The sequence below is a fragment of the Sceloporus occidentalis genome, unplaced genomic scaffold, assembly GCF_023333645.1.
Source record: "Sceloporus occidentalis isolate IW3139 unplaced genomic scaffold, rSceOcc1.0.p SCAF_176, whole genome shotgun sequence".
Lineage (NCBI taxonomy): Eukaryota > Metazoa > Chordata > Lepidosauria > Squamata > Phrynosomatidae > Sceloporus > Sceloporus occidentalis.
Genome location: NW_028317156.1, coordinates 1,616,381 through 1,642,313, shown reverse-complemented (window position 1 = coordinate 1,642,313; position 25,933 = coordinate 1,616,381). Strand labels below are relative to the sequence as shown.

Genomic DNA, 25,933 nt, shown 5'->3' with positions numbered 1-25,933 from the left:
ACTTGGGAATGACATACCTGGTACATCACCCGACGTGAAGGGGTTAAATAGATATTCTCCTAATCTAGTAAATGCAGCACCCTCCTAAGCACGGCTCCAGCACTAGCATAAAACAAATATTCAAATGTTAGGGCGTAAATACATGTGGGAAAACCAAACAAATGGCAATCGTGCAATACTGAAACGGCAAAAATTATATATAGGTGAGAGTGATATTTATGCAGTCACAAAATTCCCAGGATAAACGGGCTCATCCAATAGCACAGTATCACTGTATCAATTTTACCGTATTTGCTTGATTATAAGACAAGGTTTTTTTCAGAGTATATGCTCTGGAAAAATATCACTTGTCTTATATTCGAGGTCGTCTTATAATCAGACCTCAAATAGAGGTCTAACTACAAGACTAAGATCCAGATCCCCCGCAACGCTGCAGGGGACCTGGGTCCCTCTCTCTGGCAACCGGTGGAGGTCTGTGCGATAAGTGCAGACAACCTCCGCTACTGCCGTCACTTACCCTGGGGCATCCATGATGGAGCACCAGTGTCACATGATCTTCTGGTGCTTGGTCATAGAAGCTCCAGTGAAAGTGCCGGCCACCAGCAGAGGTGGTGACATTCACCAGCTGCTCCTACTAGACACCAAGGAATCTGGAGCACGGGGGGTAAGTCTGGGGGGGCACGGTGGCATATAAGGGGTATAAAGGCATATTCAGGGGCAGAGTGGCATATCTGGGATATAAGGCATATCAGAGGGCACTATGGCATGTGGGGATATAAGGCATATCTAGGGGGCACAGCATGGCATATCAGAGGGCATATTGGGGATATAAGGCATATCAGGGGGCACAGTGACATTAAGATGTGTCACTAACGCTTTTTTCTCTTTATCACAATGGCATTTCTCTAGTTGCCTCCTTATTTTACTGACATAATTAAAGCTATATTTTAAAGGTTTGAGAACCAAAAACACATTATTTCTCAAACTAAGTTTTACCAACATACCAAAAAAGTTTTACTAGTAAATATTCATTCATGTAAAATTTTTTTCATATTTGATAAAGACTGTGATTGAGAAAAATGCCAACCTGCCCCCTAGTTGTGCACATCTCACTCCCAGCTTGCTACTCTACCCCCAGAAATGCCTTATACCCTCCTATATGCCAGAGATGCCACTGTGCCCCGTTATATCCCTTGTATCTCCTATATGCTACTCTGTCCCCTGATATGCCTTTTACCCCTATATGCCACTGTGCCCGCCCTGATATGCCTTATAGCTTCTATATGCCACTGATATGCCTCTCTGTCCCCTGATATGCCTTATACCCCCTATATGCCACCATGCCCCCTGATATGCCTTTTACCCCTATATGCCACTGAGATGCCACTCTGCCCCCTGAGATGCCTTATACCAGGGCTCGACAAACCCCAGGTCGCCATGGCGACTCAGAATTTTGTCCTGGCGCCTAGGTGTTTGTCAGCCTGTGATCGCGGGGGGCGCTGCTGCTGCTGCTGCTGTCTGCCCAGGAGTCTGGGCAGACAGCACAGCCACTCAGAGCCCACCCCCGAGCCTGAGATCACTCCCACGGAGTGATTCTGTAGGCTGAAAACGCGGTTGCTGGAAAACCAGCAATCGCATCTTCAGGAAAGAGCGAAAGTGCAGCGTTAACCCCTTCGATGCTGCGGCATTTAGGGGTTAATTCCTGTTTTGTAAGGGGCTCTGATGCTGGTTGTCTGGCCAGGCAGGCCAGCAACAGCAAAAACGAGCCCCCACAAGGCCTTTGATTCCTGTAGGCATGGAAGCCTACAGCAGTCATCAGAGAGACTCCCCCTGCAATGGCTGGTCTATAGACCAGCTATTGCGTCCCATCTGCCAGAGGCAGCTTCAGGGACAGGGGGAGAGGGCTCTTCGGTCTCCACATGAGTGTAGAGACCAGCCCCAACACCCCCCTGCAGCGTTAACCCCTTCAATGCCACAATTGTGTATGACACATTCGTGGCATTGCAGGGGTTAACATTTGTCCCCACCAGCTTGTGGGGACTTAATATCAGTCAATGCTGTGCTCCAATGGAACATCAGCATTGAAAGCGTTAAAAAAAAAAAACAAAAAAAAAAACAGCACTGACCTGAAAGTCCAGGGTGCTTCCAGGTCAAATGCTGTGAGTTTAGTAAGTGGGCTGATAATGATCAGATCACTCCTGACCAACTGTTAGTTTTAAAAAAAATTCTGTCTCCTAACTTTTTTAGCTGGCTCCTAGATTCACAACAAATTTGTCAAGCCCTGCCTTATACCCCTGATATGCCACTGTGCCCCCTGATATGCCCTAAGCCCCCCTGATATAAGAAAAAAATAGGTATAAAAATAAGCTTTAATAAATATAGACAAAAAAAGAATAGATAATACACAATACAATATAAATATTTGGACAATACAAACAATTACTCAAATATTACAGCAAAAAAATTTAAATAAAGCATACATAATTAATAGATCCCTGCCCCACCAGGGGTTAGTATATCAACAGAAGAAACACGGGGCAAATAAGCATAAATATAAAGATAATACTCCAGGCTTAGCTTACCCAGTGGTGCTTATTTGTCCCGTTTTTCTTCTGTTGATATATTAACCCCTGGTGGGGCAGGTGGAAGTGAAGGGAAGTAGCGCAGACAGCCGCTTCTCCCCTCCACTTCCCTTGGGGCTTCCATGATGGTGCGCTGGTCCGGAAAGTCACGTGACGCCGGCGTTCAGTACTAGAAGCCCCAGCGGAAATGGAGGGGAGAAGCTGAAGTGAAGGGGACTCAGCAAGGCATTCTGCTCTGAAAAACCTCATTTCATAACTCATTTTATAATTGATAACGAAAATCGTTGACAACGATTGTCATGATGTATTAACGATTTTATCGAATCGTTGTTGCAGCCCTATATGGATTTGTAATATCACCGAAAATCCTCAAACTCACCGTATTTTCCGGCGTATAAGATGACTTTTTAACCCATGAAAATCTTCTCAAAAGTCGGGGGTCGTCTTATACACCGGGTACCGAAACTTGCCGAGCCGGAGAATCATGATTCCCCCACGAAGCCCCTAAAACTGTAGCGTATATCTAGGGGAGGGGCGAGCGGAGAAGCCGCCTCCCCTGGGCCGGGCTTCAGAGCCGCGCGGAGGAAGGTGCAAGATCGTGATCTCCCCAACTAGCCCTGATCAGCAGGCGCCCGATGAGCAGGGTTGGTTGGGGAGATCACGACCTCCCTCTAACTAGCCCAACAGGGAGCTCAAGGTCTGGCAATTCAGACCTCAGCTTCCGTGCTCCCTAATCACTATGCGCCGGCTATTGATGCCGAGCGCGGGGATGACGTCATATCCCGGCGCTCGGCATCAATTGCCGGCAACTGGATGGAAGATGAGAAAGGGGTGTAAGTGCAGTGTACGTGTATATGTATATGTATAAGCGTGTGTGTGTATGTATGTATGTATGTATATACTATATATATTGTGTGTGTGTGTGTAAAGGCAGGGGTGTGTGGTGAGGGCAGTGTATAAATGTGTATGTATGGACAGGCGTATGTTAGTATGTGTAGATTATTTATATATTAGTGTGTATGTCTGTGTATGGACAGGTGTGTGTAAGGGCAGTATATGTGTGTTTGAAAGCTGGTGTGTACGTGTATATGTGTGTAAAGGAAGGGGTGTGTGAGGGCAGTGTATGTCTGTCTATACGTGTGTGTGTGTGTGTGTGTGTGTGTGTGTGTGTGTGTGTGTGTGTGTGTGTGTGTGTGTGGACAGGCATATGTTAGGGAGAGCTGACCCACCCAATCCAAGCAGGCTTTGTATACAACAACCAGCCAATCACCGGTAAGGTACATCGCTTGCTGTGATTGGCTGGTTGTTGTATATTGGGTAGAGGGGTAGTCTTATACGGCAAGTATAGCCCAAACGCTATATTTTAACTGAAAAAGATGGGGGTCGTCTAATACGCCCAGTCGTCTAATATTGATTTATAAGACAACCCTCTAAAATTTGTATATTAATTAGGAAAAAAAAGAAAAGGCCTGAATATAAGACTACCCTATAGTCTTATAAGTTTTACTAGTAAATATTCACATGTAAACAATTTTTTCACACTTAATAAAACCTATGATTGAGAAAAATGCATTTTTTGTTTTTATTTGCCAACCGTGGTGCACATCTGTCCCCAGGCTTGCCACTCTGCCCCCCCAGATATGCCTTATACCCCCCTGTATGCCACTCTGGCTCCCTGATATACAACTCTGCCCCTGATATGCCTTACACCCCTATATTCAACTTTCCCCCCAGAAATGCCTTATACCCCACTCACCCAGATATGCCTTATGTCCCCAGACTTACCAATGAATCCCCAGACTCCCTGGTGTCTAGTGGGGACAGCCGGTGGACATCTGTGTTTCTGCCCGGCACTGCTGCTGGGGCATATGTGATGGAGAACCGGAAGGTCATGTCACGACAGCGCTCGGTCATTGAAGCCCCAGAAGAAGTGGCGGCAGCAGCAGAGGTTGCCAGAGAGGAGATTTGGATCTTAGTCTTATAGTCAGACCTCTATTTGATTTGCGATTTTAAGACAACCTCGAATATAAGATGAGGGGTTTTCATTTTCTCTGGAAAAAAACGTCTTATATATACATAAATTCAGTTTCTGTCTCTACCTTCCAAAAAAAAAACGGAATAAACCATCTTAATCGTTTTATTTAAATTAGGTTTTTTTTCTCGTACATTTTTTCTATCCGTTTGATGTTGTACCGGGTTTTACCGATACCTCCGTAAACTGTAGTCATCTTAAAACATTACTTGGTGGGGGGAGCGTATTACCAGGCTGGGGTGGTTTTGTGGTGTGTGTTTAAGGATTAAGTCAGTGGCCAAAGGGCTGGATAGTTAAACCTTGCACACTCACACCCTAGGTGTCCGTTATCCGACAGAAGATGTTATGTTCCAAAAAGTGACTTGATCTAACGTCCCCGGGAATAGTCTCCTCGGTAGCTGGGCCAGAGTTACGTAGCTGAGGCTGGGTAAACCTTGGTCCTAAAGATTGGGAATAAAACCTGGATTCCCAAATGAGCTCCCTTTTCATAACCACCATCAAGTGTTGCCCACTATGAGTGTAGTGTCCTTCCACGTCGCTCTTTGGGGGTTACAACAGGTGTTCATAGAGGCACAGTTCCAATTGTCGGCAGGCACCATCGTACAGTTTTATGAATTCGCAGCTAGGTTCCAGAGGCGCCAAGCAGGTGGGATATGGAATCCGACCAGCACACGGGGACCACGTGTGGGTAGATTTGAGTTTGGGGGGGGGTTACTGATGGAATTTTGGGGAGAGTCCCTGCCCACCCAGCCCCCTGATGCTTGAGGTGAGCTGCTATATTTTATTGTCCTTTTTAGGGCAATAATCACACTGCGTAGCTATGCTTCGGCTAGCCACCGTGCCAACGCCGCTCCGGTGCATAGGCGTACCCTTCTCTCTACAACACTGGTTCTATCTGGTGTTCTGGCAGGAGGAAGCGTAGTTTGGTGGGAGTACTCAGTCGAGGTACAGGGCGTCACAATGATTATCTGCTACCAAGCATCGTATACAAAAGCTTGAACCAGTCTCTATGGAACTTACATGATTCTCCAGTGCTCTAATACAACAGTTAATCCAAATTGCATCAGGGAAACTGCATTTAAACAAAAGCTACAGACACCTGTCACTTACTCTTGAAATGTAGTGATTAGATTGGAGTGAGGTATAGTATTCACTATAAAAAATGTTTTTTTTTAAAGTCATCGGAGTGACACTTCTGGTCCCCCTCATAACTTACAACCATGTTTCCACCATCAGTTGCTCAGTATTATCTTGACTAATGGTGTATTTAAGGTTTCAAGCTTGTAACTCTTGCACCCAGGGATAAGTTTAAGAGGTTCAGTACCAAATATTCATATCTTAAGAGCCAATAGGGACTATTTTCACAGGCATGATTACATGGCATTGTTCTACTAGACTGTACTGAAGAAATTGTGATGTTAATCTCACTTGTATGCTTCCTTTTGTAGTCATTGACAGTGAGGAGCTGTGTTTGGATGAAGCCATCGAGGTAAACACCTGTGGAACAATGAGCAGAGCCAAACGTGACAGCAACTTCTCGGTCTTCGAGATTGGGGATTCTACTTTTACTGTACTCAAGCGCTACCAGAATCTAAAACCTATTGGATCTGGGGCACAGGGGATAGTATGGTAAGAATTTTCTTTGTTACCTTGTAGCTGAACTCTGGTACAACAGTTATGTATGCTTAGTTTACCACTTAGTACAGGTTGAGTATTGCTTATCTGAAATGCTTGAGACCAGAAGTGTTTCCGATAAGGGATAATTACTGATAATGGATCTGTCTTCTCACCTGTGTCGCTCCATTGTTCAGGCTTCTCCCTGTGGACCCAAAGTGTTTCCTGTCTGTTGTTCAGGCTTCCCCAGAGAACTTCGGGCGCAGAAAAGGGAGCGGAAGTGCTCTGAGGAATCCTGAACAATGGACCAGAAACGCTCTGGGACCTTGGTGAGAAGGCGCAGACAGCAGGCAGAAGCCGAAAAGGAGGCGAGGAAAGGATAAACTGACTCCAGGATACGTGGCCGTTATCTGAATTTCCTTTATCTGGAAAAAAAACCCTGATTTTCAGATTAGGGATACTCAACTTGTAGTACACTATACTGTACATATTGGATTTTACTTGTACCCTACTCATAACATAAAATTTGATGGCAGAATAATTCAGCTCATTTAGTCTGCCTATTTTACCTAAGGAGTGAAATTGTGCCTAATTCAACAGCATGATTGATTCATGTTTTAAATGTTTACTGAAAGACAGACAAAATCCTTTTATACTGTTTCATTTTATATGTGTGGCGGAGCGCCAAAACTCGACCAGAGTAGCTCTGACAAAGTCTCTCCCCCCCCCCCGAGTGTTCAGTCACAAATAACTCCCCACCCGAACATAAATTAAAACTTGATGAAGGGTGCAAACATGACTTTTTATTGAGCTACAGGACACATTTATACACAGCGCTCGTTGAAATACAATACCTAACACTCCCCCTGCCCCGCCCAAATACACACTTTAGCCATCTTCCTGGTACCCTTCTTTTCCCCCTCCCTGCTGTCCGGAAAACCGGGTCCCCCTAGTGGGGGCCCCAAACCAGTATATGCCTTTTAGAATTTTCTCCCTCGCCCCTAAATATCTTACTGATCAGAGGTTTTATGAGTGAGCGGCAACGGCTCAAAGTTTTAGCGGAACGCAGCTGGTTCAAAATCCACAGAGGGCTCCAGGGGAATTTCACAATTCCATATGCCACCACCAGAGGGAGTAAGAATTGCAGGAGCGGGAAATAGGGATAGGAACTGTTTTGTCACAATATGGTTAATCGTTATAATTACCTAATTAAGCTGCTGAGCCAATGGGTAATGTTACTTGATTAAGTATATCTTCAAGATTTCTATTAAAGACAGATGCCTCACTTTGTAAAATAAGCTTAAATAAATATCCTGCTAGGGTCATTGCACAAAGCAGTCAGAAAATATTTACTTTAATGTTAAAGGCTGTGTTATCTCTTTATCCTTTTGAGCATGAGAGGTCTGGCCAAATTTCACTCTTGGGAGGCTGGGCCATCTTCCGCATCATTTTGTAGCCTTCCATCTTTTGTAAAACTACCAAAATGCATTAGCTTTGTTCAAATACACTATATGACCAAAATTATGACATCTGACCATCACACCTGTATGAGCTTGTTGGGAATCTCATTCCAGTGGACACTGATATGGAGCCAATACCCCCCCCCCCCCCTCCAGCTTTAACTGACTCCTCACCTCTTAAATGGCCTTCCACAAGATCTTGGAGTGTGTCTCGGAGTATTTGTGCCCACTCAGCCTGAAGAGCATTTGTGGGGTCATTCACTGATGTTGGACTAGAAGGCCTGGCTCGCGTTTGACATTCCAATTCATCTAAATGGTGTTCAATGGGGTTAAAGTCAGGGCTCTGTGTGCAGGCCACTCGAGTTTCTCCACAGCACGGACCTTGCTTTGTACACAGAAAAAACACTCCCAAAACCTAGTGCCACAAAGCTGGAAGCATACAATTGTCTAACATGTATTTTGTATGCTGTAGCATTACAACTGACATTACCCTTCACTGGAACTAAAGGGCCTAGCCCAAATCTTGAAAAACAGCCCCACCACCAGTAGGTGTTAAGCATTCCGGTAAATAGCGTTTTCCTCATGGGTGGTACAGAAGACACATGTTTTTTATGCACTTCAGCACGGCTCTTCACAATAATATGACTTACAGTTGACCGTGGAATACCTAGCAGGGATGAAATTTCACGAACTAACTTATTGTAAAAGTGGCATCCTATCGCAGTACCATGCTTGAATTCACTGAGCACTTCATAACAACCCATTTTTTTTCTTCACAAATGTTTGTAAATAACTACATGACCTGGTGCTTGATTTTATACACCTGTGGCAACGGGTCTGATTGAAACACCTGAATTCAATAATTAGGGGATGTGTCCCAATATTTTTGTCCATATAGCGTATGTAACATAGGAATTAGATATACATAATACACAAACCTTACATTCAGTTTTTTTTTTTTTTTTTTTTCTGATCCCTTAGATATAACCCGATACTACATTATTTTTAAAATTACTGTCTTAAGTGGTTTTGGGGTAATGAAGGTATATTTTTATTTATTTTTTACTTATGCTAGGGCATAAGGACGTGTAATTTATATATTAAAAAAAACAAAAAATATTCCCTGTGCAAAATGGATGACTGTGTGCTCTCTATAGTTTTTGTAATTTACACTGAGCTCCCTGTAGTTTTGTTATATACTGTGCAATATATATAACTACATTTTGTGAAGAACAAAACTTTTCTTAACTTTTTCGGGTTTTTTTTTTTGGTGTTTTTTTTTTTTTGTTTTTTTGTTTTTTTGGAAGAGGGAACCTGTTTCTCACTCTTCCTTTTGACCTCCCCTGCCCTGAGCATGCTGATCAGCAAGCATTGCAAGAGGAGCTTATTGTTCATTGGTTCAGGTGGCTTGTGTAAAAGGGGAGGGGGGAAGAATTTGAGGACAGGAAATTGATTTGGTAATGCTGGTCCTATCTCTTAAATTAAGTTGGGATTTAAATTTAATCCTAAATGATGAGCGTGTCTGACCGCCAAGGAAGGCGGATGCTTTATCCAATTGCTCCGCCGCGGCTCGCCCCTTACTCATCGACCACCAGCAACCCCGACAATGGGACGCACCAAAAAGCTGGCTCCTCATCAGTCTACACAGAGTGGCTGTTCCGGTCCAGGTTCCGCTTCCCTACTGGAATATTTTCAAACCCCGGCTGCTGACCTTACCTCACAGGCTTTAGAAGACCAACAGGCAGGGTCCCCTGCCAGCTCTTCCTCCCTCAAAGACACCCTCCTGCACCACCTCTCCCACAGCAGCCCCCTATGCCTGAGGTGCTGCAAATCTTTTCCTCTGCACCATGGAGAGCAGATTTCTGCACGCTCATGCTGGAATTTAAGCAGGTGGTCAGAGATGAGGTGGCTGCCCTGCACACCGATTTAACAACTTTGGCGCGCAGGGTGTTGGCACTAGAAGACGCCTCGACCGCTCAACATCAAACCATCTTAAGCTCCTAACACTTCCCTGACCTACACTTTCGCTACCTGAGCAATATCAGACGCCGGGTCGAAGATTTAGAAAACAGAGGATGCAGACAGAACATCCAGATTACTTCCTGGATACTTCCGTGCCCACTTAGAGCTCCCCTGCTTTTCCCGGACTCGTTCGCTTCTGAATACATGTCTCCTGCTATCCCTTCGGCCTGCACTTTGCTCTCTACTCACGTCTTCATGACCATCTACATGCTGACTTGGAGCTTCCTTGTTTCTGCCGGGTTTACTCACTTTCAGTCTGCTTGATTCCTGAGGGTGATGTGCCTACTTAGCGTCTTTATGTAGATCACCTCAGGCCACGCAATTATGTCAAATGTAGTGCATATCTATATTTACTTGCTTCATTTACTTTTTGTCCTGCTGGAGCAGTTTATTTCTTTGTCCTACACTCAAACACACACATCTTCCTGGATACCTACATGCTTACTTGGAACTTCCTTGTTTCTCCTGGACTGGCTCACTCCTGACTGCATATCTCCTGCTATCTCCAGACTGCTTGATTCGTGCTGGTGATGTCCCTGGAGTCATGTATGATCACCACACCTCTCCATCGTCTGACTTTACTCATGTCGCGCTTCGCCGCGCATTAGCAGGAGATATCATTCTTACATGGTTCTGCTTATGGACTCACTCTCACTCTCTCGACATTACAGTTACATACCTGTGTTTACGCTTACTTTTGTTGGTGGATGCGTGTTCCCTGACCTGGGCCTGGGCCTGGGCCTGGGCCTGACCTGGGCGTATTACTTATGTGAGGTTTTTCATAATCAATTAGACTATATCCACATTACACACCCACCTTCCATGCTAACTGGGATATTCTTTGTTTGTGTTCTTCGATGCCCTGCATACCTCCTATGTCCTAGTCCTTGGACTTCCATTGCTCATATTGCACTTCACCGTGCATGAGCAAGAGATATCGCTATTACGTGTTTGTGCTTATGGTGTGTGTATGTATATGTGTGTATATATATATATATATTATATACCGTATTTGCTCGATTATAAGACTAGGTTTTTTTCAGAGCAAATGCTCTGAAAAATACCCCTCGTCTTCTAATCGGGGTCATCTTATAATCGGACCTCAAATAGAGGTCTGACTAAGATCCAGATCCCCCGCACCGCTGCAGGGGATCTGGATCCTTCTGTCGCCCCCCCCCCATTTAACACTCCCCACCCCACACACACTTACCGGTGCTTCCAATTTCCTGCTGTATTGCCGGGGCAGCGGGTTGATGGGGGGGGGGGTTAAATGGGGGCATAGGGCATTTCTGAAATGCCTCCTGAAATGCCTTATACCTCCCTATATGCCACTCTGCCCCATAATATGCCTTTTAACCCCCTAAATGCCAGAATGGGATATAGGGGTATAAGGCATTTCTGGAGGCAGAGTGGCACATAGGGGGTCAAAAGGCATATCATGGGGCACAGTGGCATATAGGGGGTATAAGGCATATCATGGGCCACAGTGCCATATTGGAGTGGCAAGCCTGGGGGCAGATGTGTGTAACTGGGGGGCAGGTTGGAAAATACAAGGAAATAAAAACAAACAAATATTTTTCTCAATCATAGCTTTTATTAAAAAATGTAATAGTTTAGATGAATTAACATTTACTGGTAAAAATTTTTTCCTATAGGGTCGTCTTATATTCAGGCTTTTTCTTTTTTTCCTAAATTAATATTCAGATTTTGGGGGTCGTCTTATAATCAGGGTCGAGCAAATATATATAATATATTTTTAATTTTTTCTGCGCTTTCCTAGGGACATTACATTTACATACTTGGGTTTACGCTTACTTTGCTGATGGATGCGTGTCCCCGACCTGGGTGTGCTACTTTTGTGGGTTTTTTCGTTATCACTATTTCCACATTACACACCCTTCTTCTATGCTAACTTTAATTACTGAGCCCTTCACGGGGGGCCATGCACTCACCTACTATAGATCCTATATGGTTGGCTTGTCCTCCTATAAATTGGCACTGGGATCTTCTGTTTTATTTATATTTTGTTTTTGTTCTTCGGTGCTCTGTATACCTCCTATATGTCCTAGTCTTCAGACTTGTGTTACTCATGTTGCACCTCGCCGTGCATTAGCAGGGTATATCATTCGTACATGTTTATGCTTCGTGTGTGTATATGTATATGTGTGTAATATATACATACATACATACCGCATTGATTATAGGCCGCACCTTAAAAGTTAGGTGCTTTTTTAAAGAAAACACTTTCCTAGTAAAAAAAAACCAAAACACTTATGCTTGCTGCCCTCCCCTGAGACATGCTGACACCCCTCCCTAGACTTACCAAAGCAGACTCCCGGTTGGGGCTGTGGGCAGCTGAGTAATTTTTTCCTGCTTTGACCGGCGTGTTCTGTTTTTGACACTTTCCCCCACCCATCCCTCTCTCCCTCTTCCCCTTGTTCCTTGCTTTCATTCCTGTGATCCTTTCTGTCTTACCCCCCCTTTTTTCGCCCTTCTCTTTCTTTCTTCTCTTCCAGTATGTCACTTCCTCCCCGCAAATAGCTCAATGTCCAAGGCCTTAACATCCCCAAGAAATGTTCCCACTTGCTTTGCGATTTACGACGGGAAAGGGTCAACATTGCATTCATTCAGGAGACTCACTTCCAGGTCCCCCTAGATTATCCAACCGGTATTACCCTACCAGATCCTTTAGCAATAATGCCATAGCCAAGTCAAAGGCAGTGGCAATTGTTTCGAGAAATTGTGGTGGTCACTGACCCGGTAGGCCGATGCCTATTACGTAAGGGGCTCATTGCTAACCAGATGTACACTTTCGCTAATCTCTAGCTGCCTAATCGAAGCCAACGTGTTACGCTAGGGAGAACTGTCACGCGTTTGCAAGAATTTAGCGAGGTTATCCTGATACTAGGTGGGGATTTCAGTGTGGCTTTTCAATTGTTTTTCACCCAGCTCCAAATACTTCCTTTGGCCAATGCCGCACACCATGCCACGTTCTGCGCAAGATTGTTTCGCTCCTCTCCCTCCACCGCACTACACCTGCTGGTAAGGACTTCGCTTTCTTTTCCGCGCCCCATGGCTCCTACTCCCGGATCGACTTTTTTTTTTTTTTCCTCCCTCTACCAGCACTCTGTTCTTTTGCACCGAGCCCACATAGGTTTGATGACGTGGTCTGACCATGCTCTGCTCGCTATGTCCTTGGAATCTCCTCCTCTTCGCCCCACGGAGCGGTCCAGGCACATGAATGAGTCCCTCCTGTCAGATCTAGTGGTGAGTGTGGATACATCTTCCGCCTTCTCCCTTTATTTTAAGGAAAACTTAGTAGTGGATACACCCCACCTTACAGTGTGGGAAGCATATAAAAGTGTGATTAGAGGGCATTTTATTCAAATCTGTTCTCAACATAAGAAGGCAGAGGGCGAGGAGATTTCCTCTTTGAACGAATTGCGGTAGCGGAACAAGCCTACAAGGCATCAGCGTCTGGAGAAGTCCTGCAACAGCTTACGCTACTTAGGGGAGAACTGGTCCTCAAGTCCTCTCAATCGCGGAAATGCCCAGGGCCGGATGGGCTCCCTTTTGAAATACTACTCTCACTTTCGGGATCTGCTGGGTCCTCACTGTAGAAGCCTTCAATTCCATATTGGAAGGTGGCCGGATCCATGCTCATACTATGTCAGCAACCATCACCTTTGTACCCAAGGAGGGTAAAGACCCTGAACATTGTGGTAGCTACCACCCTATATCGCTCCTCAATTCAGGCCAAAAGCTTTTCACGAAAATTTTAGCAAACCGGCTGAAGCCCCTCCTATCTTCCCTGACCAATCGGGTTTTGTCCTGGGCAGTGAAGCTCGGGACGGCACTATTTGTGCTCTTAGCTTGCTCCACCATGGAAAGCGGAAAAAGCCTTTGACAGGGTGGACTGGTCGTTTATGCTGGCCACCCTCAAGCACATGGGTTTTGGCGAGGGCTTTCTGGACCTGGATCCAGTCCCTGTACTCCGCCCCCTCTGCATGGCTTTGCATCAATGGTCTCCCCTCTGACCCTTTCTCCATATGCAATGGGACCCGGCAGGGCCCTGCTGCTTGTACTCTCCCTGGAGCCTCTACTGCAGGTGATACATTTAAACCCAGATACCAGAGGTATACAGGTGGGTCATACCCCACATAAAATTTTAGGCTATGCAGATGACCTCCTTTTTGCTATCTCACAACCACATATCTCCCTACTGTCTATTATGAAAGAACTTAGCGATTATGGTGCCCTCTCCAACTTCAAGATCAATATGATTACATCGGTAAATTTTAGATGTTAATCTGCCCAAGGGTGTGGGCAGCTCACTGGCAGCTGCTTTCCCTTTCACTTGGTGTCACAGTAAACTGAAATACTTGTGTGGTTATCAGTTGATTTCTCTCAGCTTTATGCTTCTAATTTTCTGCTATTATTATCTACTCTGCAGGCTGACCTCCGTAAGTGGTCGCTTTTAGCGGTCTCTTGGTTAGGCAGAGTTAACGCTATTAAAATGACTGTTATGCCCCGCCTTCTTTACTTATTCCATACGCATTCCTCCCTCCTTTTTCAACTCAGTCCGTACTGCCTTCCTCCGGTTTGTTTGGGGTTGTTGCTCCCTGCGCATAAAATATAGCGTCCTCATCTTTCCTAAGGTGAGGCTTGGCCTAGCCCTGCCTTGCCCTCGTACTTATTACAGGGCATATCACCTTCTGCTTATACTAGAGTGGACTTGTGGCCCGCAAAAGAAGGGCTGAGGTGGAAAGTGATCTGCTAGGCATGTTGGATCGTTGCCGGGCTTCGGACCACCCCTTTATTATGGCGATGCTTGGGGTCTGGCACTCATTGATCCGGAGTACAATTCCACTATTCCATCCTCGCTCCGGCAATTCGGACTATTTCCCGAGGTGGCCGCGGGGGGGGTGGGGGAGTGGTTGGGATCCGGACATATCTGACATCAGGCGGTCTGAAGCCTTTAGGGGATTTGATGTCCTCGGGCCCACCTATGCCCATTGTGAGGTTCCATTATGCCCAATTGAGTAACTTTTTTTCTGTCGCTAGCACGCAAACATCAGGTTCTTAGAGATCTAACTAAATTTGAGACACTATGCACTTCTGAAAAGCCTCCAGCTCATGGCATCTCCCTACTGTATGGTCTGCTCCTATCGGCTATATATCCTGCCCTCCCGCCTCATGTGGACAAATGGGAAACATCATTACAAATAGAGGTGCAATGGGAAAAATGTGTTCTAACTCATCGCTGCTCTCTCATTAATAAGGACCAGGAGTTATCATACAAACTTTTAGCTTTCTGGTGTAGACCCCTGACTACAACTGCTCGGTATAACCCTAATGTGAAAAATGAATGCTGGAGGTGTGGAGCGTCCCCGTGTCCTCTATTCCTCCTTTGATGGTCTTGCCCATCTCATGATTCCTTATTGGCGGGCCATCCACACTCATGTTCAGGCTCTTACTGACAAGCCGGTGCCCTTCTCTTCTGAATTTTTCCTTCTTCACATGCCCTTTTGGATCTCTTGGTACAAGTCCTCTGTGATACGTCATTTATTATCTGCTGCGAAGGCACTGATCCCCTTACATTGGGGTGACCCAACTCCACCCACGATTCGGGAGTGGATCCAGAGAGTGGAGCAGAGACAAGTCCTCGAGGAGCTGATACACTCGGCAACCGATAGGTCTGAGAAACACCACCGCATTTGGTTCCATTGGATGCAATTCCTCTATAGCCCCCTCATTCGCTTCTTGCTGGATGACACGCCCACCTACATGCAGCTTGTCATAGGCCTTTTTGTTCTATGATCCTCTTTCCTCCACCAACAGCCTCCTTTCCCTCCCCGTGTTTTTTTTTTTTTTTTTTTTTTTTCTCCTCTCCTGATTCTCCCCTGTACCCCCGACCCTTCCGTATGAGCCACATCACCATTTCCGTGGGTGAGGGTTCTTTATTTTTGCACATTGTATAACCTTACATTTGTACTGCTGCTGCTGCTGCATTTTGTACCGGTTGCTACCTTATATGAATCTGTTCTTGAACGTATGTTTAATTAACATAACAAAAGTCTTATTGCATTGCCTACATTATGAATGGACCTTGATCCCCCCCCCCTCCTGTTTCCTCCCCCTCCTTTTTATTCTGTGTACGCCTTATCTTTTGTCAAAATACTCAAACATTGATTTACCATAAATTAATCTTAAATAACATTAATTCTAATACAAACTATAACTTCAACACTACTTCTACTAAAGAAAGTGTAAGCATTGTAAATCTATGAAGTATAAAAGCTGTGTGCACACACCCGTTCATACCTTCTGTTTTTTCAGGTCCTCTGTGGGAGGATCAGTGCCAGAATTGCTGAATCAGGTTCTACAGAATCTACTCAGGATCATATGTCCCACTTTAGAAGACCCCAAAGGCTTTTTTAGTCCACCCCATGTCCAAGGAGCTCATGAGTGTGTAGTGGAAAGAAACAAAAAAGACCATTTATCTAAAAAGTTTACCGCACTTTTTCTTTGAAAGTTCGAAAACACTAAGAAGAAAGAATTCAATATTATAATTAAGGTTGACATAGCTATTGTCTTTAGAGGATCCCTCTGGCTTAAATGATTGATAGGAATGCAAAAGGCTGCATGAGAAAAGCTTCAGCTTTTCAAAGCAAGGCACTTACAAGAGCTACTATTGCTAGAGCTGATAAGGTCTGGGTCTATCTACTTGAGAAGGCTATAGAGAATTAAGACGTCATGATGTCTGCTAATGTGATGTGTGATGCAACGGTAGGAGCTTTGAAGTTGTCAGCCAGATATATGAACCTTATCATGGTAGCCTGCAGAGCATTATAGCTTAAACCATGATCGGCAGATACTACCTCCAAGAAGAGCTTATATTCCATCCCTTATGCACAGGACATTTGATTTGGATATCATTTGAACACTCTTAAGAAATCTGTCAGGAGGAGAAAATCCCTCCTCTGGAGTAGAACAGCCACTGAAGTTTCATATTTTTTCATCATTGTGAACAATGAACAAAGGCTCGTAAGTCTTACCAGCATTACACCAACAGAAGGTCTAATCGGTATGACAGAGGTAAACTAAGCAGGAGGAACAGAAGCATCTGTGATGCCAGAAGATCAGATCCCCTGGTGGGAGCAAGACTGTAATTTCTGGCAATGCCCCTTTTCAAGATTCCTGTTCTCGAGAGGCACATCATCTATCAGTTCAATTTCACCATTCCACAACTCCACAGGTTTTTCCAAATGAATTGTGACTCTGTTTCCACTGGAAGGGAATGGAAAGAGATAAGAACAGGTTGCATTAATCATAAACCTTTGGTTCACAGAACGTTCTGGAAATACACTCACTGGCCACTTTATTAGGTACCTTGCTGGTACTGGGTTGCACCCTCTTTTGCCTTCATTCTTTGTGGCATACTTTCTAAAGGGTGCTGGAAACATTCCTCAGAGATTTTGGTCCATATGGACATGATGGCATCACAAGGTTGCTCCAGATTTGTCAGCTGCACATTCATGATGCAAATCTCTCGTTCCACCACATCCTAAAGGTGCTCTATTGGATTGACATCCGGTGACTGGAGGCCATTGGAGTACAGCAAACTCATTGTCGTGTTCAAGAAACCAGTTTGAGATAATGTGAACTTTGTGATATGGTGCATTCTCCTGCTGGAAGTAGCTCGTGGAAGATGGGTACACTGTGGTCGTAAAGGTATGAACATGGTCAGCAACAATACTCGGGCTTGTTGCATTTAAACGCTGCTCAATTGGTACTAAGGGGCCCAAAGCGTGCTAATAAAATGTCCCCCACACCATTGCACCACCGCCAGCCTGAACCGATACAAGGCAGGATGGATCAATGATTTCATGTTTTTTATGCCAAAGTCTGACCCCTTCTAACATAGTTTCCATTAATTTATCTGCTACTGATATAAGATTCAAAAGCCTGCAGTTGCCAGACTCCTCCTTACTTTCTTTCTTATGAATGGGCACAACATTTGCTAATTTCCAATCTTCTGAGACTACTCTCATTAACAATGATTTGTTAAAAATAAATCTGTTAATGTCTTTGATAGCACACCACAAAGCTCTTTTAATAACTTGGGTTGTATCCCATCAGGCCCCATCAACTTATTTGTCTTTACTTTACAAAACTGGAATAGAACCTCCGCTTTGATAAACTCATGTATCAAATGACTTTCTTTACCTAACTGAGGTCCCTTTCCTTCATTTCTCAGGCAGTCAGCTAGACCTTTATCCTCTTGTACATACCTTCCTTCCTTTTTTTAAATGTAACTTCTCCTTGTTTTACTTTCGTTTTCTAATTTATATATCTAAAAAAAAAATATTGTATCTCTTTTTTTACCGACTATACAATCCTCTTCTCTGTGCGCTTTGGCAGCTATTGCTTTGCCTCTTTATGCCTAATCTCATAGATCTGTCTATCTTCCTCCATTTTTTTTTGTATTTACTAGATGCTATTGTCTAGAAATGTCAGCTTTTCTAGAGCCCAAACGGTCACCTACAGTAATATCAGTTAACAAATCTCCATTTGTGAACACAAAATCTAATACGACCTCCTTATGAGTTGGCTCCTCAACTACTTGTTTGAAAGATAATTCCGGTGGGGATTAGAATATCTGCACTCCGGTCACAACCAGCTACTTTGGTTTTCCAAGTCACATCAGGAAGATTACATTCGCCCATGATTACAACTTCCCCCCTTCATCATTCCCCATCTATCATTTTAGCTATTTTCTTAATTAGTAGATTATCTAGCTCTTTTTATGTTATCCCCCTTTCTTGCCCTCCCTGTATTTTCTATATAAATAGTACCCTAGTATTGCTTTTGTGATGGGACCAACCTGTGCCCCGACTGGGTACACCCAGATGCTGCTTCCTTCTCCCCAAAGCCACCAGGAATACAAGACTTCAATCGTCAGGTGGCGCTAGCTTCGTTGACGACATGAAACACCGCTCCTCAGGAACCTCGGTGGCACTGTAGCATAGCAATACAGCGCTTTACTGTCCTGACAGCAGGAGAAGTACCCCAATAACAAGACAGAACCCGTACTAAAGGAATTGACTTTATTGGAAACGGCACAAGATAATTGGATCAGGAGTATAATCTCATCAACTACCAGACAGTCCGACGCGTTCAGACAATCCCGGAGTACCAATGGAGAGCTCAGGGTTCGAGGATGTTATGTTCCAAAAAGTGAATTGATCCAGACCCTGAGACAACGTTAGAAACATCCTCGGGAATAGTCCGCGTGGTAGCTGGGCCAGAGTGCTCCGGCTGGGTAAACACGGTCCTAAATATTGGTAATAAGACCAAGGTTCCCAAATGAGCTCCCTCTCCATAACCACCTGCGAGTGTTGCCCACCATGAGCAAAGTGTAACTCCAAGGGTTACAAGGTAACTTAGACAGACATAAGAGGAGGCTGGGCAGGCAAGGAGTTTCCCTAGGAATCAGTGCTCCCCTCCCAAACACAAATCTACCCCCATTTGTTCTCAGCCTCAGGAGGTTACCGTGACATTTCTCCCAAGATAGACTAACACAGGAGGAGACCCCAGACATGTTGACTCAGAGGTTAGTCATTCCATCCTGTCCCAATTGGTCCTGGGCAGCTCTCATCCAACCTGCCTCTCCCAATGCTCATACCTGCCACTGGAGAGAAGTGCTGACTGCCGCTTCTCCCTGGAGTACACTTAGCCTCTGGGGTGTGATCATGCCTTCATCCCCCTCCTTGGTGCGCCATTCTGCAGCTGGGGAGATGGGCCGATTGCGCCATCTCCTGGGCACTCACTCACCCGCTGAGGAAATAATGCTGCCTGCATTCTCCCCCAAGAGTTGTAATTGCCATTGGGGAGAGAGGACAGATCGCTTTGCTCTCGTATTTGTGGTTGGCTGCTGTCTCATTTCCTTACTGTCGCTGGGGAGACAGGCTGGCTGCCACATCTCCCAGTTGCGCCTGCTGCCTCTGGTAGGAAGGACGGGTTCCTTCTCTCTTATCTGCTGCTGGGGAGATGTGCCAACTTCCAGGCTTCTCACTCAACCGCTGGGGAGTGATGCTGTTTGCATCCCCTCTCTGATGCTGCTGCTGGGGAGATGTGCCAGCTGTGTGGCGCAGTCACTCGCTCAGCCGGTGGGGAGTGCCTTGATCCTCTCTCTGGTGTTGTAACTGCTGCTGGGGAGGTAGAACAGGTAACTGCTCTTCTGGAATTGGGGTCTGCCGCTGGGTAGACAGGCCGGCTGCCACATCTCCCAAATCCTCCCACTGCCTCTGGGGAGGGAGGACAGATTTCTCCTCTCCCTGGTGCTTGCATTGCTGCTCGGGAGAAGGGCCAGTTGCCGCATCTTCCTGGATCCCTGAAGCTGTTTCTCTGCCATGTTACCAGCGCTTCTGCTGGGGCTAGAGGATATTCTGGTTTGGCCTGCTGCAGAAGAAGGACTGTTTCACCTGCTCTCATCTGCCACTAGGGGGGAAGGACCAATTCCTTTACTCCTAGAATGTCATTTGGACATTTCCTTTGGAAGGAAGCGTTCCACTGCTGCCATCAATGTGACGTGGAGATGGCAAAGATCGAGGAGAGTTTTAGTTTGCCTTCCAAGGTCTGATACCTGATTAAGTCTACCTTTTGTGGGGAGAAGTGTCACGGAAGCATCCGTGTCCTGGGCTCTTGGAGGGGCCTTGGGCAAGCCTCTTCCCTTCAGACTATGGGCCCCGGCCTTGAAAGAGGTTCTGTTTTTGAGGAGGCTGGTACAAGGCACAGTACAGAGTGCCACGTTTCCCCAATTACCAGAGACTCTCTGGTGTGGAATGTTTTTCTCCGTAGGGTGAGGATTTATTCATCCGGTTTCAGACAGAAATCAGGAATCCGCCCATGTTTACCATCTTCCCCACAAACTACAATAGCAAACTCCTACTGGGCCGAGGTGGGCCGAGTGCCAGTACTGAGCAGTGTGCAAAGGAAGGCATGATGGAGATGTGTGTTTGCTGTGACTATTTTATTTAAATTACCACCTTGTACTGTTTAGATACTGGTGTGCTTTCAATAAAACTCAGTCCTGTTTTCACCTCGACATTGGTTCTGTCTAATGCTTGAGGTGGGCTGCTGTAATAACTCACTGTCCTTTTTCAGGGTGGTACAATTGCTGAATTAGTTAAGCTACGGATAGCTACAGCGTCAACGGAGCTCCGGTGCAGTAACATCCCCCTTCTCTACAATGCTGGTTCTGTCTGGCATTGAAGGAGTTTAACCACTGGTGTCTTGGCAGAAGGAAGCGCAGTTTGGCTCGAGTACCCAGTCGGGGTACAGGGCGTCGGGTGACAGCTATGTCCCAGTCATTTTTCTCATTATACTATGTCTCAATAAGAGCCACAAAATCAACATTCTTAGTTGCCACTACTGTCATAAGTTCATGGATCTTATCCTCTAAACTGCAAACATTTGTAACTATGAACTTAAGCTTGTCATTTAACATGACATGCTGCAGGCTCCTTCTGTCTATGGTTCGAGGGGCAAAATATATGCTTCTTCCTATTATCCCATCCCCCAATTCTTAGTTTCAAATATCATCCAACCTTCTATTCATCCTTTCCTCAAGCATATTGAATTCAGGTTGAATCCATCACAACTATACAGATTGTACCCCCAAACCAAAATCAGCCTATGGCTCTCTAGTCACCCAAATCACTAGCTGACATGTAATGCAGGGTGAAGTAAAAGAACTGTTTTATTCAAAGACATGCACGTGTGTTTTATGCAGACATAAATTAATTATCAACATAGTGGAATACAATGGGGAGAGGAATGGGGAAAGACTAACTCAAACATATGTAGTACACTTGGGGGGTGTCTGACATTAAACAGATTAACTGGAACAACAGTCTGTCCTTCCCTGGATGCCTATCTTTGCTGTCTGCCATTATGAATCCCTATGAAGTAAGGGATTCATTAAAAGTTAATTGTTTTATTTTGTGTAACGGCCTTGGCCAGGTGAGCTTTAAATTAAAACTTTGTTTTGGTTTGCTTTTTCTAGAAACCTATTTATGTCTTGTGATATTTGATATTATGTTTGTGGTCCCCACAGTGCTGCTTACGATGCTGTCTTAGAGAGACATGTCGCCATAAAAAAGTTGAGTCGACCATTCCAGAACCAGACGCATGCTAAGCGGGCTTACCGAGAACTGGTGCTTATGAAATGCGTCAATCATAAGAATGTGAGTCCTGTATAAGTTGCACACTTAAATTTCATTGCACATTATCTGTATCAATGCTTTATTAATTATTATTTTAGTCATAATTAGTGTTAAAATCTATTTTTTAAATGTTAAGAATTTTTTATAATTTTTCTATTTTTTTATTTGTATAGGGCCAGCAATTTATGCAGTGCTTCATAAAATCTATATATTCAAAGGGTATGACAAAGCTAGATTTGATAAATTAGGTAAAAAGGGCCTTCCTCAGAAGCTTACAATCTAGAGGGGGTGGGTGTAGAAAGGAACAAGGTATAGAGAAAGATAGAAAGTTCCATAGATTACTGTGGGAGTTGTAGAGTGGCAGATACGATATGAAGAGTCTAGGTAAAAAAAAATTGCATACTTATTGAGTAGGTTTTGAAGTTTTTCTTGAATATTGAGGTTTGGTGCCAGCGAGTTCCAGAGGTATGAAGTAGCACAAGTGAAGTCTTGTAAGTGTGAAACTAGTCATGGGGAGGAGAACCTTTGTCCACGAGAAGAATGTAAAGATTGAGCATAGGAGTAGTTTATGAGAGCAGATATGTACGGGGGAGCAGTGCCATGTAGGGCTTTGTACGTTAGTATGAGGAATTTAAATGTAATTATTTATTAAATAGTTACCCAGTTGATAGTTTCACAAAGTAGGGAAGCAGAAGAAGAGTGTTGTTGGTGCCCTGTATATATTTTATATTAGGGCTGCAACTAATGATTATTTTCATAATCGATTAGTAGGCTGATTATTTTTTCGATTAATCCGATAAACAAATGTAATAACAGGATGTTAAAAACAAACAGCAGTTTCTCGTGTTCATGTGTCTACATTTTTCTTTGTTTTTATTTATGTCTGCTGACATGCACTGTGTGCACTATTGGAATTTTGTTCCGCATGCTCTCTTTTTTTTTTTTTTTTTGGGGGGGGGGGTTTGTTTTGTAAACCCAATAAACTTTAAGTGTTAAACAAACAGCAGAATAAAAAAACTTTGAGAAAAATACATTTCTTGTTTTTATTTCCCACCCTGCCCCCCCACTTTTGCCACATATACCCCTGCTATGCCACAGTGCCCTCTGATATGCTCTATACCCCAGATATGCCACAGTGCCCCCCAAATATGCCTTATAACCCCCTATATACCACTGTGCCCTTGATATGCGCATTTGCTCTGGAAAAAACCCTCATCTTATAATAGATAAAATCAATTCAAATAATCGATAATTAAATTTGTTGGCAACAATTTTCATTATTGATTATTATCGATTAGTTGTTGCAGCACTAATATATATGCATGGATGAGAATCCTTTCATTAACATGTAGTTATAGTTGTTATTCTGAAGCTAGCTGAACTTTTTTTTTTTTGTTCTGTATTTACATATACACACACCATCTACACTCTTATTGTTGCCTGCGTCATCTGAACACTGGGAAACTATGTTGCATCCTGGGGATCAGTTAACATACTGGGCCTCACTGAGAGCCATTCAGTCCCTCTGTCCATTTACCGAGTGCAGAGAGACTGGTCAATGGAATGAGGCAGCGGCCTGTAAGTTTCAAAATGTTCAAATCTTTCAAGACTTTTCAAATCAGCAGGAGTGATTTGATTAAAAAAATTTAATATCCCAAGGACCCTAAGCATTGTGTAAGGTAAATAAGCCTTTCAGTAGCATTTTGGATGAGTTGCAGAGAAGGGAGTTTAGACAAAGGAATACCAAAGGTTATTCTAAAAACTGGCCAGTGCCTAAAAAGTGAATAATCTTTACACACCATCTAAAGACGGAAAGATTTCTGGACCATCTGCATATAGGAAGCAGGCCCGGACTGGCCATCGGGCAAACCGGGCATTTGCCCAGTGGGCAGGGCCGCGGCCGGGCCAGCCTGGGCCACGGCAGGGCCGGATTGACTTAGGGGCTAATGGAGCTGCAGCTCCAGGCCCCTACCTTTAAAATAGGCCCAGTCAGGAACGGACTGACTGGGCCTATGCGGGCATTAAGCGTGCAGCAACTGCGACCGGGCCCGCTACTTACCTGGCAGACGCGCACGAGCAGCGTCCCTTCCACAGCCAGGGGGACGCAGGTATCCAACGGAGCCATGTGACGTACGTCACATGACCCTGCTGTGCGTCTGCTCCCCCTGTGCAGATCCGCGGAAGTCTGCGAGCGACGCGTACATCATCGGTTCAAGTAAGGGGGTGAGGGAGGCTGTATGGAGTATGTGAGATTGAATGAAAGAGTGAATTAATGAGTATCTGTGAAGGAGTGAGTGGATGAATGTTTGTGAATGAGTATATGTAAATGAGTATCTGAATGAGGGAATTAATGAGTATCAATGTATGAATGAATATCTGAGTGAATGATTATCTGTGAATTAGTGAATAAATATTTGAACGAGTGAATGAATGTGTGTGTGTGTGATAGCATGGATGTGTAAGGGGGGGGCAAAGTTGCCACAGGCAGCCTGTTTTGGTGGCAAAGTTGCCACAGGCAGCCTGTTTTGGTGGCAAAGTTGCCACAGGTGTGTGTGTGTGTGTGTTTGGGTGTCGGTGTGCCTGTCCTGGTGTGTGTGTCTGGGTGTCAGTGTGGCAGAGCCTGTCCTGATGTGTGTTTGGGTGTCAGTGTGGCAGAGCCTGTCCTGGTGTGTGTGTGTTTGGGTGTTGGTGTGGAAGAGCCTGTCCTGGTGTGTGTACGAACACAGAAAAGAACCCCAGCATTCCAATCAGCTTCCAATCCTTAGGTTACTTAACTCAAAGAAAGCAAAACAAAAAAACACACGCAAATATTAATTCTAACACACACTCCATCTCACCCTACTTACATATACAGGTTCACACACTCACAAACATACATGCTAGTATTCATACATACATACATGCATGTAAAAGTCAGGGGGACAGGTTGAGTGCAAGGAAATTTTCCTTAATTTGTAGGGGAAAAGGCATTTTGTCTCGGCTAAGTGGTGGTGGCGGCGTAGATGGATGTTGTGAAGAAGTGGAGTCCTATTTCTGTGAGATAGGATTGTGGTGTAGGGATGGAGAAGCTAATTGAAGGTGAGGGGTGTCATGTATTAGATGAAAGGAAGGATGAGGGTGAATAATTAGTTTAACAAGAAAGAGAGGACAGAATTGTAGGAATGTAGCATAAATTCATGGTGTATAAAATCAGCCTTGGAAGCAATTCTGGAGGAAGACTGTCTTTTGCTATTTGTTCGTAGATGTTAAGGTTGTCGGGGATAGCATCTAATATATCTAATTTGCATGCATTGTCTTTAATTTGTACCCAAAGGTAATTTAATCATGCCCTTCTTTTTCATTTTAGATAATTGGACTCCTAAACGTCTTTACACCTCAGAGGTCTCTGGAAGAGTTCCAAGACTTGTAAGTTTCTAATATGCTGAATGGGCTTGAAAAAAGTTTGTAGGATTTAAGAGATTTGATCAAGACTGTGTCCTGTATAATTGCTAGTAAAAGCTGACCAGTTTTAACAATCTGTACTGTAATTGTTAGTGACATTTTGTGACAAATCCGTATATATGAATCTGTCATTGCAGTCTTTCCCACTGACACAGCATGAAGAGACAATGAGGCTTTTTGCATTGTGTCATTTATTCAGAGTACATAGGAGGAATCCGCTGCATGATGCATATCACGCTCTGAAGCAGGTGTAGTGTTGGTGTAGTAGTGGGGTGATAGTGTAGGAATGATTTTTAGGGGATAATTTGGTGGTTGCTGGGACAAGAAGCCAGGGCTATAGGCTGAGACAGTGAGGAGAGTCTGGAAGTGCAAGGGTTTACGACAGCAGATCCCTGGCTTCTTGTCCCAGCAACCACCAAATTATCCCCTAAAAATCATTCCTACACTATCACCCCACTACTACACCAATACTTTATATCTTATATCTTAGGTTACTCAAAACAAGACAGAATTACAGTTTTAAAGGATAATGCAAAATACATATATATAATT

At 44.4% G+C, this 25,933-nt stretch overlaps 1 protein-coding gene across 5 annotated transcripts in view; it reads left to right on the top strand.

The window, feature by feature from the left end:
• Nucleotides 1-6,121: 6,121 nt before the first annotated feature.
• Nucleotides 6,122-25,933, top strand: part of LOC149278997 (mitogen-activated protein kinase 8) — a 67,361-nt gene continuing 47,549 nt past the window's right edge. For all 5 annotated transcript variants that reach the window (XM_089501533.1, XM_089501531.1, XM_089501530.1 and 2 more), the window contains exons 1-3: nt 6,122-6,243; nt 21,832-21,961; nt 25,287-25,345. In XM_089501533.1, coding sequence (XP_089357659.1) covers nt 6,122-6,243; nt 21,832-21,961; nt 25,287-25,345 — 311 coding nt within the window. The remainder of the gene's footprint in view (nt 6,244-21,831; nt 21,962-25,286; nt 25,346-25,933) is intronic.